The 19,855-nt window shown below is 34.8% G+C and overlaps 1 protein-coding gene across 1 annotated transcript; it reads right to left on the reverse strand.

Moving 5' to 3' along the window:
• Positions 1–1,307: 1,307 nt before the first annotated feature.
• On the reverse strand, positions 1,308–18,826 carry LOC107771201 (butanoate--CoA ligase AAE1-like). Its single transcript, XM_016590542.2, has 2 exons — positions 18,577–18,826; positions 1,308–3,036 (listed from the first exon to the last, which is right to left on the reverse strand). Exons 1-2 carry the CDS (start codon positions 18,772–18,774, stop codon positions 1,591–1,593), a joined length of 1,644 nt encoding a protein of 547 aa, XP_016446028.1. The 5' UTR covers positions 18,775–18,826; the 3' UTR covers positions 1,308–1,590.
• Positions 18,827–19,855: the final 1,029 nt, after the last annotated feature.

Here is a 19,855-nt window from a genome sequence, read left to right on the forward strand (position 1 = left end):
ATAAAATATGATATTATTTTGAGTATATGTAAAACGCTAATTAAAATTTCTTAGTAGGGAAAGAGAATGTATAAAGAGGAAATAGAGATAGAGCAAGGATACTTATATTTTTATATTTATTTAAAAATAAATAGAGTAAATTATTAAATAATACTCAAAATAATTATTAATAGATTTAAATGTTGAAAGAGATCCGAATAAGAGGATAATAGTATAAAAATATATTAAATTTCAAGAATAAAAAATTTATACATTTATTGATGATTATTAAAAGGGTAATAAACAAAACATTAAGTCAATTTATAAGCTAATAAAAGATCGCATTACAGTGTAACAATACTAAGTAATAAATAATGCAAAAACTATAAGCAAGGAACAAAAAAGAGAAAAAAATTCTTTCTAAAAATGTTAAAGAATAAGACTTATTTGAATTTGAGATGAAAAATAAAGTGACAGTAAGAATGTTGTTAAAATAATATAATTTAATGTGCTCAAACAAGACATATCACAACGTTACATGTTTAGTATTTTTTAATATTGAAATATAATATAGCTGTCAAAATCAAGGGGTTTGGTTATTACGAATATAGAAAAAGGAAATAGGTTATCCACTATGAGATTTGAAAAATGATTCCATGTCCGGCTTCTTAATTAAAATCAAATAATTATTTATAATTTCTATATAGAAGATTTAATTTTAAGGTTATTTGCACCTAATCCAAATTACCCAAATTATAATTTAACATGATTTATGTACACACATCATGCGGGTACTAATACTAGTTAACTTTAAGAGTAATTCTCTATCTTATATCACACAAGTATTATTTATAGTGTCAAACTGTCAATTAACTATTTTTAACTACTTTTTTCAATTAAAAACAAAAGATCGAGAAAGGACTTGTTTAGAATCACTCTTTTAGCCCATTTACCCCAATCTTTGACAGGTCAAACATTGATAGTCTTAAGTGAATCTAACAATCAAACTTGTAAAATTTGACTTCATAATTACTTTTAATGAATTTATATTACATTCAAGCCAATTAGCAAAATTCTGTGGGCAATTTTTGCTGAATATAATGGTCAATATATGCGACTCTTGATTACAGAATTATGTATCCACACCACATTCAAGATGTAAAGATTGCATAAGAAACAGCAAGATTGGATCAATATGTATATCTCGAAGCCCAAACGGGGAAAAGGAAGAATAAAATACAGAATTTGCCGGTCGGCCGAAACTAATTACACATATGTAAATTGTGAAATTGCACATTTGCTAGCCAAAAAGTATATAAAATATGCATATTATATATGCATTTAGTCAAGTATTATTTTGTGTAGCGACTAAAAATATACGTTTCTCTTAAAGGAATCATGTCCCACTTCAAACTTTCAAAACAATGATTAGCAACAAAAAGAAAACACTTCCAAGACAATGAATTTAAGAAAATGAAAAACAAACCTTAAAGTGTTCAACAATATTAATGTCAAATTAACTTTTCAACGAACTTTGCATGCCAAATTTTAAAATTATACATCAATCTTTTGAGAGATTGTGTCTCGTACGGTTAAGTGCACAATGGGTCACTATGAAAGTGGGCGTTTCAATTCCTTGGCCTTGTCCCTGAGTATAAATTTCTGAATTTTCCCTGAAGAATTGAGTGGTAAATCACCAAAGATTACTGCCTTTGGAACCATGTAATCCTGTAGCCAGTCTTTACAAAACTTGATAATTTCTTCTTCAGTCATAAAACACCCCTCTTTCAACTTCACAAAAGCACAAGGGGTCTCTCCTACGACATCATCAGGTAGTGCTACAACTGCAGCCTCCAAAACCATAGGATGCCTAATCAAAACAGCTTCAATTTCAAGAGTGCTTATAATTTTCCCCCCAGATTTGATTATGTCAACGATGCGATCCTTCAGTTTTATATACCCATCTGGGAATTTAATTCCAAGATCTTTAGTCCTATACCACCCTCCCTCAAATGCTTCTTCAGTTTTTGAAGTATCTTTCAAATACCCTAACATCATAGCATTGCCTCTAAACATGATTTCCCCTGTAGTTTTCCCATCTGCTGGCACACTTTTCATACTCTCTGGATCTTTTACATCAACTTCTTCCATCATAATGCTGTGAATCCCTTCACGAATTTTCACGTTCACATCTTCATTCAACTTGGAAAATTCATCTTGATATGTCCTAGACATTGATATCATTGGACCAAGTGCTTCACTCATACCATATGCATGGTTAATAATAAAGCCTAATTCTTCCAGTTTGGTCAGAATTTCTAGTGGTGGCAATACCCCTGCTACTGTTACATTCACCTGGTGAGGTAACAAGGGCTGATTTGTGGCTATGGCATCTGAAATTTTTGTAAGAATCATTGGTGCTCCACAAAAATGTGTCACATTGTGAAGGTAAATAGCATCCAAAATTTCTTTCCCATTGATTTCGCCAAGGCAAATATTAGTGCCGCCCAAAGCAGCTACGGTCCAGGGGAGACACCATCCGTTACATCGGAACATGTCCACTGTCCAGAGAAAAACAGGCATTTTTTGCATCTCATATCTGAAAATATCAGCAATTGCATTCAAATATGCAGCTCTGTGGCTATACACTACTCCTTTAGGCTTCCCTGTTGATCCAGAAGTAAAACTTACGGAAATCGGATCAAATTCATTTTTCGGGTACACAATCTTGAAATTGGACTGCCCCATTTCTAGAAGGGTATAGTAATCCAGAATATTCGCTGGTGCTGATAATACTGGTAGTTCTTTTACTTTGCTTTCATTGATTATGACTACAAGATATGGCTTGTCTTTTTCTTCAAGAATGTTAAGTGCATGAAGCACAATCTCAATGAAGTCAAAGTATACAAAAATGACTTTGGCCTCTAATTGTTGAAGTAGTTGTGCTAAAGTGGCAGCGTCTAGCCTTGGGTTAAGTGCAGAAAGGACTGCCCCAGCCATTGGTACAGAAAAATGCAGCTCGTAGAGTGCTGGAACATTAGGTGCCACTGCTGCCACCTGTTTATATTAGAATTAATAAGCTTATAAATTAAGCTTATTGTAATTGGTTAACTATGACAAAATAAGCTACAAATTAAATTATAAATGCCATGCAAAGAAGTGAAAGAAAAAAGGAAGAGAAAGGGAAAGAGTGTTTGAACTCGGTATGATCATAGCTCATACACTAGATAGAGAAGTTGGGTTCGGAATGCCACTGAGTCTGGTGGGAAAATAAATATATCCCGCCCAGGAATAATATCCACGACAAATAATAATAACACAAGAGAGTAACAATAACATCAAATCTTTTAACGGGGTAAAATACAATACTCGAGCTGAGTAATATTACCACGATAATATTACAACTTAGTAGTATCAACAAACTACTATAACTTCGAAAGAAATAACACTCTTTATTTTAAATATCTCACTACAATATTACTCACACTCACTATTTATCTCACAGACTACAATCCGTGGATTACTCTCTCTAACTTCTATTGCTTCTCTCTTATTTTATGATGACCCGATAGGTCATCTTACGTTTTAGAACCTAATTCCGCGCTATGAAGCTTTATATACCTCATTCTAGCCTTTCTTGATTTGCGTGCACAGTCCGGGTATTTTTCTGGAAAGCTTTTATGTTAAAAACTGAGAAAATATGAATTTTTTCCCTTAAAATTTATTTGAGTTGACTTCGGTCAACATTTTGAGCAAACGGACCCGGATTCGTGTTTTGACGGTCCCGATGAGTCCGTATCGTGATTTGGCTCGTGGGTGTATGCCCGCAATCGAATTCGGAAGTCCCTAACCGAGTTATCGTGCTTTGTTGAAATTTGAAAGTTAAAAGGCTTAATGATTTTGGAATGTTTGACCAATGTTTGACTTTCTAGATATCGGGTCCGTATTTTGGTTCCGGAATCGGTATAGGTCCAACACTATATTTATGACTTGTCTGTCAAATTTGGTGAGAAGCGGAGTTGGTTTGACATAATACGGACGTACTGTTGTGAAATTAGAAGTTCATGAGTTTTCTTGAAAATTTCCTTGATTTGATGCTAAATTCATAGCTCTAGGTGTTATTTTGGCGATTTGTTCTCGCGAGCAAGTTTGTATGATTTTTTAGACTTGTGTGCATAATTGGTTTAGATCCCCGAGGGCTCGGGTGAGTTTCGGATAGGCAACGGAGTGGAATTTGACTTAGAACATTGCTGGTGTGCTTCAGATTTTGGTGCAGGCCTCAGACCTTGCAATTGCGAGGTCAGGCTTCGCATTTGCGACCTCTGATGGGTTCGCATTTGCGAGCAACTCATCGCATTTGCGAAGAGTAGCTGGGGCACCTCAAGTTCGCATTTGCGAACAAAACTTCGCATTTACAAAGTGGGACAGGGGGTACAGTGATCGCAATTGCGATCAAACGGTCGCATTTGCGGAAAGTCAAAGTTCGCATTTGTGAACAAATCATCGCAAATGCAATGACAACAGGAATGGAAGGGACTTCGTATTTGCGAATGTTTCTTCGCATTTGTGGGGCTCGCATTTGCGAACCCTGAGTCGCAAATGCGTTATCTGCAACTGACCAAATAGCTGAGAAAACGGGATTTTGTTCATTCTCGCAAACTTTCAAACTTAGAAACCCTAGAGGCGATTTTTCAAAGAACTCTTCTTCCCCAAATCATTGGTAAGTAATTCTAAACTAGTTTCTTTCAATCTTTCATTGCATTTCCTAAGATGTCAACCTAAAATCTTGTGTTTTCATGGTGAAAAATTGGGGGTTTGGGTAGAATTAAGGATTTTTGTAAAATGAGGATTTAGACCTCGAATTGAGGTCGGATTCCAAAACAAATTACATAACCGGACTCAGAGGTGAATAGATAATCGGGTTTTGGTCCGAATTTCGGGTTTGGACCAAGCGAGCCTAGGAGTTGACTTTTGTTGACTTTTTCAATAATGACCTAAATTGAATTCTTTGCAATTGTGGGTAGATCCTAAGGCTTAATTTGAGTCGTTTGGTTGGTAATTTGCTAGATTCTATTGGTTCGGAGGCTTGTTTGAAAGGCAAAGCTGTGATTGAGCTTTGAGTGGACCTTCGGAGCGAGGTAAGTGTCGTAGTTAACCTTGACTTAAGGGATTAGGACTTGTTTGTCTATTTGCTACATGTTTAGATATTGGGTACAATGTATATGTGAGATGACGAGTACTTATGTGTTGTTGTCGGGTTAAAGCATGCGGGTGGGGACTTGTTCCTTGTAGTTTATTGCTTACTTGATCTTGTTATCCATGCTTAGACTAGTTACTTACTAAATTGATCGTTCTTATTGTGTTTACGAGCTTTTGTGATAATTGAGTATTGATTCCAAAGTTGAGATTGATATTGTAGATCTATTGTTGAAGTAAGACTTTTCTTGTTGATTCTATCTCCCTGCTATTACTTGTTCATTGTTATGTGGTAAGGAAGAGTGTTAATGCACGAAGGGTGATGTCGTGCCATATTATGAGTGTTAATGCACGAAGGATGGTGCCGTGGCATATTGTGAGTGTTAATGCATGAATGGTGATGTTGTGCCATGTTATGAGAGGTAATGCACGAAGGGTGATGTCGTGCCGTATCTATTGATTCATATTGTGAGGTTGAGAATAAAAGCACGAAGGGTGATGCCATGCAATTTTCTTCTTTGTGTTTAGTTGTTTTCACTGGTTAAAAGCATGTTGACTGTTCTGGTTATCATTTCCACTATATCTCTTATATCTTGTGCCCCTTTAGCATGTACCCCTCCCAATAGTATATGTTTAGCTGTTATTGTTATTTTCTTGTACATATACTGTTCTCTGCACAGGTTTATTATGTAGGTATCTTGTCATAGCCTCGTCACTACTTCATCGAGGTTAGGCTCGACACTTACGAGTACATGGGGTCAGTTGTACTCATACTACACTCTGTACTTCTTGTGCAGATTTTGGTACCGGCCCTAGCTGATCGTGAAACTCGGCAGTCCGGACTTGCTTATCGAAGACTCAAGGTAGATCTTCTGGCGTCCGCAGACCTTGGAGTCCCTTTCTAGTTTTCTTATTTTACTGTTTCTTTCTATTCAGAACAGTTGTATTTCGTTCAGACTATGTTTGTAGCAAATCTTAAAAGCTCATGAGTTGCGACTCCAGATCCGAATTGTTTCAGATATTATGGGCTTTATGTTATTCCGCATTTCAGTTTTAGCTTCTATTTAGTAAAATTGATTCTATTATTGAAATTGACTAAAATTGGTTTAAAGAATCCTCTAACACTGGCTTGCCTAGCAAGTGAAATGTTAGGTGCCATCACAGTCCTGAAGGTGGGAATTCAGGGTTGTGACATTTTTGGTCTGCTTACAATGAGGAGAAAGCATCTCTATTTATAGTCTCGTTGCTCACCAAAACCAATTAAAATTGGTTCGGCGCCTACTTTGCAGATTTGCAAGATTGAAAAGTTGGTCTTGCTCCACCGCTTAAGCAGCAAATCAAACCAATTTGATTTTTGCTTCCTTTTTAAATTTCTTTTTATTAAAATGGGTCCCACAAATTGCATTCCTTTTGGTTTTGCTTTTGCTTTTGCTTTTGCTTTTGCTTTTGCTTTTGCTTTTCCTTTTCTAAATCATTTTCTCTTTCTTTTCTTTATTCCTTTTTTATTTAAATAGGTTCCACAAATTTCTCCCTTAATTTTGATTTTTCTTCTTCATTCCAAGATTTGATCTCAATCTCTAGAAATCTTCAAATTTGAGAGGATTTGTGAAAATATCTACAACTTGATCATGAGACTTCACATATTTGAGCTCGACTTTCTTCTTGGCAATGCATTCTCTAATGAAGTGATATCTTGTATCTATATGCTTGCTTCGATCATGATACACCGGATTCTTGACATGTGCATGTGCGAATTTGTTGTCAATACAAATCTTCGTAGCTTCAATTTGTGGCAAATTGAGCTCCTTTAATAATCTTCTCAGCCAAATAGCATAACAGGTACATGACGTTGCTGCTACATATTCGGCTCCACAAGTCGAGAGAGTAACAATGGACTGTTTCTTTGAACTCCAGGAAATAACACAATTACCCAAAAAAATACAAAACTAGTTGTGCTTTTTCTATCATCAATATCTCCCGCATAATCACTATCACAATATCCCATAAGGTTGAAATCATTAGAAGAAGAATAAAATAACCCGCATAGACTTCTTCATAGTCAATGCCTTGCCTTTGCTTGTAGCCTTTAGCCACAAGTCGTGCCTTGTATCTCTCCACATCTCCATCAGCATTTTTCTTTGTCTTGTATACCCATTTTACTCTAATTGCACGATGACCCTTGGGAAGAGTTGTTAACTCCCAAGTGTCATTTTCTCTATTGAATCGATCTCCTCCTTCATGGCTTGTCTCCACCTTTTTGTCTGTAACAGCTTCATCAAGGTTCATCGGTTCACTGTCAGCAAAGAGACAATATAAAAAATTAAAATTAGTAACTTCTTATGTGTCCTCATAGATCTCTTGAATACTCCTTGTCCTTTGCGGCTGTTCATTTAAACTTTCTTGTGAGGGAGATGCAAAATTGGTTGGAGAACGAGGTGGAGTTGTATCCTGCACAGGTTTCACAGTCTATGGTTCTTCTTCATCACCAAAGTATGGAAGAAAATCATATGAAGTTTCTTCCTGAGCTTCCCAATTCCATGCCAATTCTTCATGAAATTCAACATCACGACTTACCACCACCTTGCCGCTACTTGGGTTATATAGCTTGTAGCCTTTTGAACTCATATCATAGCCAATAAACACATGCTTGACAATTCTATCCTCATGCTTCTCTCTCTCTTGATGTGGCACATGAGCATAGGCTATGCTCCCAAAGATTCTCGACACTTGGCTTTCTTCCACTCCATGCTTCTTGAGGGGTTTGATCTCTAACATTCCTAGTTGGAGACCTATTGTTCAAATAAACTCCACAAGAAACAGCTTCGGCCCAAAATTCCATGGGCATACTTTTAGATTTCAACATACATCTAGTCATATTAAAAATCGTTCGATTCTTTCTCTCTGCAACTTTATTTTGTTGGGATGAATAAGGTACCATTAGAGGGCGACGAATTCCATGAGACTGACAAAAGTTATTAAATTCTTTTGAAGTGAATTTGCCTCCTCTCGGGCCTTAAAGCTTTTATTTCATAGCTACTTTCTTTCTCCACAAGTACTTTGAAATTTTTAAAAGCAACAAAAGCTTTCGATTTTTGGTTCAAGAAATAAGCCCAAGTCTTTCTACTAAAGTCATCAATGAAGAGAAGAAAATATTTACTTTTACCAAAGGAAGGTGGATTGATTGGCCCACACACATCAGTGTGAACAAGCTGGAACGGTTTGGTTGACTTGACATGGCCTCCTTTGGAAAATTCTTCCTTACATGTTTCGCAAGAAGACAAGCTTCACACAATTGATTGGGATGGTTGATTGATGGAATCCCATGCACCATGTTCTTCTCTTATTGATTTGAGCGCTTCAAAATTCAAGTGCCCAAATCGTACGTGCCAACACCATGATTCATCTTGTATATTAGCCTTCAAATACGTTGCATTAATTGTCTTAAGATTCAGAGAAAATAATCTATTCTTTGCCATATACACTTTAGCAATTAGAATTCTACCTGAATCTCTAAGCCAAATATGCATATTTTTCATGTGGATGTCATATTCCTTTTCAAGAAGTTCGCCCAAACTCAAAATATTACTTTTTAATTTTGGTTCATAATAAACATCTTGAATTAGCTTGTGACTACCATTTTTATAGGAGATCAGAATCGTACCTATCCCTTCGATTTGAATCTTTGAGGTATCTCCAAAGGACACATTACCTTTCACCGTTTTATTGATTTCCACAAACTTCTCTTTGCATCCACACGTATGATTGCTTGCTCTATTGTCCAAATACCATGAGCTGCAATCATCCTTGTCTTCTTCCTTGAGTGTCATCAACAACGTTGACTCATATTCTTCTTTCTTGTCGTCAACAAGGTTAGCTTTTTCTTCAACATTGTTACGACATTCCCAAGAGTAATGGCCAAATTTATGATAATTATAACACTCAATTTTTTATTTGTCATACCTTTGTCCATTATTTTCTTGGTAGTAGTCACGTCTTCTTCCTTCTCTATGTCTACTACAACAACCTCTGAATGTTTGTGAATTTTAACTTCATTGTTTAAGTTGTTACTGTTACTTCTTCCTCTTCCATGACCGCCACGGCCCCATCCTCGTCCGTTTTCTCGATAGCTCTTTTCACCTCCATACTCCTTAAAGGATGCTTGAGTTTTAAGAAGTTGCTCCAATGGTATTTCTTGTCTCCTCTTGATCTTTTCTTCATGGGCCTGTAAAGAACCCTCCAATTGATCCACGATCATAGAGTCTAAATCTTTAGACTTATCAATAGCATACACCATAAAATTAAATTTAGGTGTTAAAGTGCGAAGGATCTTTTCTATCACACGGACATCTTTTATGTCCTCCCCATATCTTCCTAATTGATTCACAACAGCCTTCACTTTTGAACAATACTCTGAAATGCATTCGGATTCTTTTATTTTTAAAACATCAAAATCAGCCGTTAGAGTTTGAAGCTTTACCTTCCTCACCTTGTTAACTCCTTGAAGATAATTTTGTAAAATCTCCCAAGCTTCCTTTGAGGCGGTAGCATCTGCCACTTTCTCAAACATGGCATCATCCAAACATTGGTGGATGAGCATGAGGGCTTGTTAATCCATATTCATTATCTTTTCCAAGACATCTTTTTCATTTTGAGGCAGTGCTTTCTCATTATCGGGTTTTGCATACCCTCTATCTACGATTTCCCACAAATCTTGGGAGCCAAGAATGACTTTCATACGTAGACACCATTTCTCATAATTATCTTTCGTGAGGCGGGGGAACTGAAACAGCGTACCATTATTTGACATGGCTCTGATACCACGTTGTTGGAAAAATAAATATATCCCGCCCATGAATAATATCCACGGCAAATAATAATAACACAAGAGAGTAACAATAACACCAAATCTTTTAACGAGGTAAAATACAATACCCGAATGGAACAATATTACCACTATAATATTACAACTTAGTAATGTCAAGAGACTACTACAACTTCAAAAGAAATAACACTTTTTATTTTAAACACCTCACTACAATATTATTCACACTCGCTATTTATCTCACAGATTACAATTCGTGAATTACTCTCTCTAGCTTCTATTGTTTCTCTCTTATTTATTGGTCTCCTTATAATGAGGAGGAAACATCTCTATTTATAGTCTCGTTGCTCACCAAAACCAATTAAAATTGGTTCGGCGCCTACTTTGCAAATTTGCAAGATTGAAAAGTTGGTCTTGCTCCACCGCCCAAGCAGCAAATCAAACCAATTTGATTTTTGCTTCCTTTTTTAATTTCTTTTTATTCAAATAGGTCCCACAAACTGCATTCCTTTTGCTTTTGCTTTTGCTTTTGCTTTTCTAAATTATTATTTTTTTATTTTTTATTTTATTTTATTTAAATAGGTCCACAAAGTCCACTGATTGTGTAAGTTATTTACTAGATTTCTTGACATATATATAATATTTGAGTTAAAATTATTGGATTCAGTTGAATCTTTATTGTGCATCCACCCCTGCCAGTTGAATTTTCCTCTTTACAAGAAGCTGAAGTGCCGGTCACGACCGGCTCTAACAATATATGGGGTAAGGCAAGTGCCTTAGGCCCCCAATTTTGGGAGGCCCCATTTTTTAGGAATAATATATTTTTTATAGGTTTATACGGTGTATGGGGCAAGGCTAATGCCTTAGCCCCCAATTTCGGGTACTTTTTATATAAAAGGAAAGAAAACCTTTTAGATATATTAATAAAGTAAAGATTTGACTTACTTAAAAATAATAGAAACGCGTTGGGAAAGTCGTATTGAAAGTATTAAAACAATAAGATTCCAGGTTCCACAAATAAGAGATGCTTTAATAAAATTAGTGGAAGTTAGTGAGGATCCAAAAACAAAAAAGTGCCTCTTTATTCATGCTCATCTTCTTTCTACTAGATTTCTTTCTTTTTCCAACAAGCCAACAACTAGATATTTTGGAATCAAAGTCTTCAAATTTCTTGAATCGGTCATTGGGTAATATCATTCTAACTTTCTATTATTATTTTTATTTATTATTTATTATTTTATTAATTTTACTACATACATATTGTTTAATTCTTTTTTAGAATATAAATATTTTAACAAGAAAATATTCATCCTGCTATTCAAAAATCCAAAAGAAAAGAAAAGTTGAAAATTTAATAAAATCTCAAAAAGGAGCTCTTGACAAATTTTTGACAAACAATGAAAAACCTAAATCGCAAAATGTAGGAGAATGTTCTGTAGATGAACAAGTCACTAACTTAGTAGAGTCAGATGATAACAAAATTCAAATTGAAGAAGAAGAGATTTATGAGAAATCTGACGAAGATTCTCAAAAAAATCAAGAACTAATAAATGAATTAAATAATAGCATTCCTAAAAATATATACGATCCTAGTCAATGGACTAATGTTGATATAAAGTTAAGAGATTTATTAGTAGAAAAGGGACCAACAAGAATTACTGACATAGATTTTCCAAAGGATAAATTCTTAAGGCACTTTTCTACTACACATTATTTTTAAAAATTAGCGAATGGGGAAAGACATGAAAGAAGATATTTAGTTTATTCCAAAGATTTTGATAGAGTATTTTTTTATTTATTTTTTTGCAAGTTGTTTAATACAAATTCTAGTGCTAGTATTAGTAAACTAGCTAGTGAAGGTAGTAGAGATTGGAAAAATCTTAGTACTAAGCTTAATACTCGTGAAACAACGAACGAACATATTATTAATATGAGTGCATGGATTGACTTATGAGCAACATATGAGCTTGAAAATTTTGAGTTTTTATTGGGCATGACTATTTGGTATGATATATTATTTGTTGTTAATTTTGTTAGCAAAAGTTTACAATCAAAAGATATGCATATTGATGTTGCCATAGATCAACTAAGAGGTCTAATTTCTTTTCTTTTTTTAAATATAGACAAGAAAGATTTACAAATGCTATGATTTCAGCTAAGAAAATTGTATTTGAGATGAATATAGAACCTGAATTTCGTAATAAACGTGTAATACATAGAAAGAAACTATTTGATGAGAATGTTGATAATGAAATCACAAAGTCTCTTGAAGAATCTTTGCAACGACATGACCGGTTGTTTTGAGCTCTAGCACGTCGTTCGATGATTTGAGGCCTTGAGTAGCTTCACTTCAGGTATTATGACTTATACGTGTGGTTGAAATTGAGTTTCGGAAAGTTCGGAGTTGATTCGGATGAAAAATTCTAAATTCAAAAGCTTTAAGTTGGAAGAGTTGACTAAGGTTTGACTTTTGAGTAAACGACCTCGGAATCGGGATTTGAAGGTTTCAATAGGTTCGTATGATGATTTCGGACTTGGGCATATATTCGCGTTGAGTATCGGGTCGCCCGAGAGTATTTCGACGCTTATTATGGAAAGTTGGCATTTTGAAGGTTTTAGAATTTCCTATGTTTGGTTTGAGGTGGACTTTGGTGTTATCGATGTCCGTTTGGGATTTTGAGCCTTGGAATAGGTTTGTATCGTGATTTATAACATGTGCATAAAGTTTGGCGTAATTTCGAAATGTTTAAGTATGAATCGGAAGCGTTCATCGAAGTTTGAAAGTTTAAAGAAAGATTTCGATCGTCGATTCATAGTTTTGATGTTGTTTGGTGTGATTTGAGGCTTCGAGCAGGTTTGTATCATGTATTGGGACTTGTTGGTGCGATTGGACGGGGTCTCGGGGGCCTCGGGTGTGTTTCGGAGGGTCTACGAGTCATTTCGCCTTGTTGAGTTGTTGTTTTCTGATGTCTCCTTCTTCGCGTTCGCAAGGAAAGGGTCGCATTCGCGAACAGGAAAATGGGAGAAATGAGTCTGTGAATCGCGTTTGCGGAGGCAGATTCGCGTTCGCGAAGAAGAAATTTCTGCTGCTTAGGGCTGACTTTGGAAGCTTATATTTCTGTGAAAAGTTGTGCTTCGCGATCGCGAAGGGTTAATACCTGGGCAGAAGCTATATTTCGAGAGTTTGGCTCATTTTTACCTCATTCCCTCCATGGGAGCCGAATTTGGGGTAATTTTGAAGTGCCATTTTCATCATCAAACTTTAGGTAAGAGATTTCGACACCTTGTGAGTTAAATACATGGCTTATATGCGGATTAAAATATGAATATTTATGGAAATTGTGGGATTTTAAGAGAAAAATCTAGAATTTGGTGTTTTTAGATTTTTATCACGAAATTGGATACGAAATTGGGAATAAATCATATATTTGAGTTCGTAGTATTATGGGTAAAGTTTATCTTCGAAAAGTTTCGGAATCCGGGCACGTGGGCCCGAGAGTTGACTTTATTGACTTTTCGAGCAGAGTTGAGAATTATTATGAATTGATTTATTATGAGTATTAGAGTCTATTTTTATTGGTTTGCACATTGTTTGACTAGTTTTGGAGATACGGGCATCGGTTTGAGGTGTTAGAGTAGCGTTGGAGCCGGTTATGGAATTTCGGAGTGAGGTAAGTCTCCTGTCTAACTCTGTGAGGGGAAAAATACCCCTAGGTGATGTATTTGATATGTGCTACTTATTGTGGGGGCTACGTACGCACGAGGTGACGAGAGTCCGTACGTAGCTAGATTCATGTTATGTCCGGGTAGACTTAAGTTCCCGCCATGCTATAACTGTACAATTTGAGCTGCCCCTTGCCTATTAAATTCCTTTATTTTATGTTACAACTTGATACTAGACTTGCGTAGAGTGATAGACTTGCTATTGTAGAGATTTTACGTGCTTCATGATTAGCCGCAGAATAATTGTACTCCTCTTACGAATTTCTCCCGTGCTATACTTTTTCCTCAAAAGATTTTTCTTAAAATCTATAACTCACACGTTTATTCGTAAGTGGGGTCAAGGATCCGTTAAAGCTTCTTATTCTAATGGGGTCGGGTCGTTCGCCTCGACAGTATAATAGATACATCTATGGTTCGTGTCGTTCGACCCTCGACAGTGCGCATATTATGATGGGATCGGGTCGTTCGCCTCGGTAGGATTATGTATCACACTCTAATGGGAGCGGGTCGTTCGCCTCGGCAATATAATAGATGTATCTATGGTTCGTGTTGTTCGACCCTCGTCAGTGCACATATTATGATGGGATCAGGTCGTACGCCTCGGCATTCCTATAAAATACTCTTATGGAATCGTGCGTAATATTTGACAAAAAGTTAGTGTATCTATGAGTTTTTCCTGATTTGAACTGTGACGACCTATCTGGTGAGGCCCATTATATATATACTCTGGTTGAGGAGGTAACTTCTAATTGAGAGCTCGAGTTTATTGTTGAGAGGAAGATTGTACCACGTATTGTACTTGTTATTATGTGTATTTACTCTACCTCACATCTGTTTAGTTTTACTGTATTTGTATATTGGACCACTAGTAAGTGTCGATGTCGATCCCTCATCACTACTTCTCTGGGTTAGGCTAGATACTTACTGGGTACGCGTTGATTTACGTACTTATGCTACACTTACTGCACTTATTGTGCAAGTATATATATGTTTCTGATGGTCCTCTGGGCGCAGAGGCGCGGCATTTGCGGGGACTTTACAGTGAGCTGTATTTCATGTTACGATCCGCAGCATACAGAGTCTCCATCGTAGTTATTTATATTCTCCTGTCTAACCTGTATTCCAGACATATGTTGTATTTTATTATATTTCCTAGTTAATGCTCATGCACTGGTGGCACCGAGTTTTGGGGATTCTTATGGGTTGTTCATTATTGTAGTTCGTGTAAATATTATCATTTACCCTGTAAATTCTATTTTATACTATTTAATTAATGAAAATTATGATTTCAAAGTAATAAAATGAGTAAACAAGTCGATCAATCACCGTTGGCTTGCCTGACGGCGATGTTAGGCTCCATCATGACCTATAGTGGATTTTGGATCGTGACAATCTTTTAGAGTTGATTACTTCTTATACATCGTAGATCAAGCCATTGTTTCACTTCAAAATAGATTTGAACAATTTGAAGTATATGAAAATATCTTTGGTTTTCTATTTAGTGGCAAAACATTGAGATCATTAGATGACGAGAATTTAAAAAAATATTGTCTTAACCTTGAATGTTCCTTAAAACATAGCAGTCACTCTGATATTGATGGTTTAGACTTATTTTCCGAATTAAAATTGTTAAGAGAAATAGTACAAGTAGAAGATAATACTCTAATCGATATACTCAATCAAATAAAAAGACTTGATTTTTTTTCAAATGCTTATATTGCTTATAGAATAATGTTAACAGTTCCTACAACAGTTGCTTCAGCAGAAAGAAGTTTTTCAAACTTAAAATTGATAAAATCTTACCTAAGATCAACAATGTCTCAAGAAAGATTAGATGCCTTGGCTATATTATCAATTGAAAAGAAATTATTAGAAAAAATCGATTATGAAAAAATTATTAACAACTTTGCATCTCAAAAATCTAGAAGAATAGATTTTAAATAAAAATAAATATTATAATATTTTTATAAATACTTAAGCCACATATTAAATTTTGGCCTTAGGCCCCACATGTCCTTGAGCCGCCCTGGTGCCGTTGTATCGATTTTAGCAGAATTTGAGTTAAAGACCAAGTATAGCTCATGCATGTTACTTAGGAAAATTGCTCATGCATATAAATTACTTCCAAACTATGTGGCCATTGACTTCTCCAGTATTGAATTCATATGTCTAGATGTTTTCCTATGGTCATCAGCCATATTAATTGCACCTAGTCATCAATTTTCCCATGTGGATCTTTAACAGATTGCTAAAAACTACAAAGAATAAATACTACAATGCCAAGTCAGAGCCAACACAATGAGAAAAAGAAAGTAGGATATGCTTAGTGAAATATTATAAGGAAAGAGCATAACTAGTATTTTTTTTCCATTAAGGTGTATATGTTCTGATCTAGAAATTCAAATTAATATAATGCGAGACAGTTTCATTACTACTATTTGAGACGAGGAATTTGGTTAATGGTAGTGCAAATTTTTTCCAAGTAAAGCACTCAAATAAGGAACAAAAAACTCAAACGAGTATGCACATCCTTACACGTGATTAATCGCATTCTTTTCATTTTAAATCATGAAATGGAGTACATACTTAACTTACTGTTAGTAGAAATTATAATGGTTGACCATACGTGATATATGAGCTTATATTTCTACTATATATATAGCTAATATGTGTTTCTTTTCATAATTTTTTTTCTTCTTAGCTTCTTCGGCAATGGGTTATCCTATTCAATTAAATCGGTAGTTTTCTCGTGATCTTTTTTGTTTTGTCTCCCGATTTTTGTTTTTTTGCTAGATTCTCCAAAAGTAAAAGTTAGAAATTAGCACACTTGAATATAAATACCTTAAGACTACTAACATTTTGAACAACAAATCTTACTCCACCTCATCTTGTAATATAGGGGTATACATACAGAAAATACTATAAAAAGTGCATATTATACGTGATTTGAGAATAGTATATAGCTATATATATAATGAAAAAATAATATATCCCTATTCATGTGTCTTTATATAAGAGATTTATCTCTAACCACAGTTAATATGTATTTTAATCTTAATTTGTCACTTAATCATAAAAAGTAGCTAACATATATAATTCTAGAAAGCTTCCGTGTATGAGTGTTTCTATACATACATGCATATTTATTTTTTTGGTTAGTATTTTATTGTCTCAATTTGGAATACTTTTCCATCTCCTCCTTTTAAATTCTTTCATCAATTAAACAAGTGGGACGACAAAAACACTTGTCATTCAGTAAGAATGTATCACATAACTTATGTTTAATATACTCTATGTGAGATACACAATAAAATTTTGCTTTTCTTTGAATTTACATTAATATTACGCGTATATAGATGTATGACTTATTTCGTCTAAAATATTTAAACACAAGAAAACCAAACTAAGACATACATGCATGATACATAAGCTTTTACACTTAATAGTGGTTAAATAATATGTTATCTCGCATCAACTTGTTTAATGCTCTTCTTAGTTTATATTAGTTAAATAGATTTGATTTAGCGCAAACACTACGTGTTGTTCACTCTAATATAGTGCACAACTTAAAAGAATTCCCTTAAATTTTGGTTTTCATCTTTTATCAAATGTGAATATTAGCACTGGCCAACAAATATAGGCGAACAAGAATAACTCCTGATCATACAATTAATTGACAAACAATATATTTTATTATTAAGAAGCCAACAATCTGCTTAACACTACGGATAAGGGGGAGGAGGTCCCCACTCAGCCCCTTATGTTGAGGCCATGACGCAGCTTATCTAACATCTTTTAGACGTTTATTGAAGAAAATACGAAGGATTATGAAAGGAACAACAGGAGCATGAAACTCGAGAGGCTTGATCTGTCGTCGTTACTATTAGAATTCTGAGTATGAACTCTTAAAATGGATTTTGAACAGCTAATAAGTGGACAAATATGGTTTGTTGATGGAAAAAGACCGCCTCAATATATATATTCTTATAGTCTTATTCAATGACTTAATATTAAAGCAGTCAAGTCTATATATAAAAAATGAGACTTATAATGGCAGACAACTAAGAACATAACGAAGTTGGGGAATTTCTTTGGTTACGTACATAGCATAAGGCAAACTTTGTAAGTCAAGTCTACGTCTGTAAGCTAAGGGAGAGGAAGAACTAAGAAGAGGAATACAAATTGGTTTGAGAGTTGTCTTATTATATGTACTGTAAATAGAATAAAACCCTTCTTTTACGCATCTTGTGTTTCCCTTATAGCTTGTTGACTTGGTCGAGATCTAGGCATCTAGCTAGTCTCTAACATGCATGGTAGCCATTTGATTAAAGAGTAAATTTTCCAGGGAAGATCTTATAAAAGAAAGTTATAGTGGGCTCACTTCATCTTTTGCCTGCAGGAAATTAAATTGACTTAAAAGAATATTATCTTCGACGAAATTTATTTAGTCTCGATCTACAGAAACATTATATATTGCTCTTGAATGGAGAAATGCAGCTGCTTTCAGCTAAACGGTGCAAGTATATATGAACGGGCTGGGGGCGGACTTAAATATTGTATGAAAAAAAGTAGTATTACGTACTGTACAAATATTAAGTGAATAATCTTGAACCCATATTTTCAAAAAGTTCAGAATCTACATCTGATCAGTATGAAACCTAGAGCCCTATAATGGAAGTCCAATATACACATGCAAGTTTTGCAGATAAGTGGGAGTATATTCATGAGTGAATAAAGAAAAAGCTAATATAAATAGAGCTTCCAACTGTAACAAGAAGAAATTAACTACTACTATACATGTTATGATATGATCTTGAATCATCCACAAATTATGTGAAGAGGAAATTTATACTTACAATATCACCAGGGGAGACGCCAAGCTGAGAAAGAGCAGAAGCAAACTTGACACATCTTCCATGCAAGCCTTCCCATGAGAAACTTGTATTTCCATGAATTAGGGCAACCCTTTTGCGGTAAACAAATGCAGCACGTTCCAGAAAACTTAGAGGAGTTAAGGGTGTGTAGTTTGCAGAGCAAAGAACCAATCCCTCCATGTTGTTTTTCCCTCACGTCGTGCAGATAGAATTAAAGACTCGATATTTGCATATTATATATATAAATCGAATCTTCCCTCCTTTAATACCTCCTACCCGAGAATCTTCCTTCTTTAGCATTACAGTTTCAATGGGCCCATCGGAACATAAATTTTATTGCAAAACTTTATTAAAATTGTTAAAATAGTAGATATGAACTCATAACATTATAAATATAATGAGTTGCACTTCTTTAATACCCCCTTGCATAGAATATTCCTTCTTTAGTGATGCTTGCCTTCCACTTCAAATGGCACCACACACACTTTAAAATGTTGATTTCATTTATTGTACTATATGTATAACGAGTACTAGAGTATTGGAGTAATTAGCAAGCTCGTTTACTAGAGAAAATATTGGAGTTCTTTTGCATATTACCACTAATGTATGCACAATTTTCTCTTATTTGCACCACATTCTTTATGTTTGTACAACTTGCTACCTAATGGATGAATATTCTTTTATTTGCACCATTCCTTTTATTATTTTTCGATTCCCCTAGTGTATGCATCGCATTTTCTAATATGTTCATTTAAAGAAATATTTATTTTGGAGATTTAAGGTGTTTCACTAAGCTTTTGCTAAAGAATAAGTAATCTGTAATAGAGTTTATTTCAGGACTTCCTAGTGGTTTATACAGGTAAATTAAGTGCTTTTGAACACATTTTAGGAGTTCACTTGTCAAGAGGTTTTTCCAGGAAAATAGACCTTCTCTTATGTTTTTTCATTTTCGTAGAAAAATGCTAATATTATAAAGTTATATACAGCCTTCGAAAAAGAAAAAAAAAGTTAACGACAGTTCGTATAAATTAACGTTAATTCCGACGGAAAAAAAATACGATATACATCATAAACACTTGCATATGCCTTACATTTCCACAAATAATGGTTGAACTATCCACGATTTAAGGATTAGACACGTCACAGCTTCTAGAAGAATATATATCAATGTCTTAACATATAATACATGTAACAAATTCCAAAATTTTGGTAATAGTAATAGTTTTAGCCTTTTAGGAGACTGAATTTCCCAACTACACGT

The sequence above is a fragment of the Nicotiana tabacum genome, chromosome 17, assembly GCF_000715075.1.
Source record: "Nicotiana tabacum cultivar K326 chromosome 17, ASM71507v2, whole genome shotgun sequence".
Taxonomy (NCBI): Eukaryota; Viridiplantae; Streptophyta; class Magnoliopsida; order Solanales; family Solanaceae; genus Nicotiana; species Nicotiana tabacum.

What these genes read in the sequence shown, in the direction of transcription:
- LOC107771201 (XM_016590542.2), bottom strand. Translation starts at nt 18,774, where the DNA reads ATGGAGGGATTGGTTCTTTGCTCTGCAAACTACACACCCTTAACTCCT. An exon ending in GCGTCTCCCCTGGTGATATT is followed by an intron (nt 3,037 to 18,576) that starts GTAAGTATAAAT and finishes TAATATAAACAG; the next exon opens with GTGGCAGCAGTGGCACCTAA.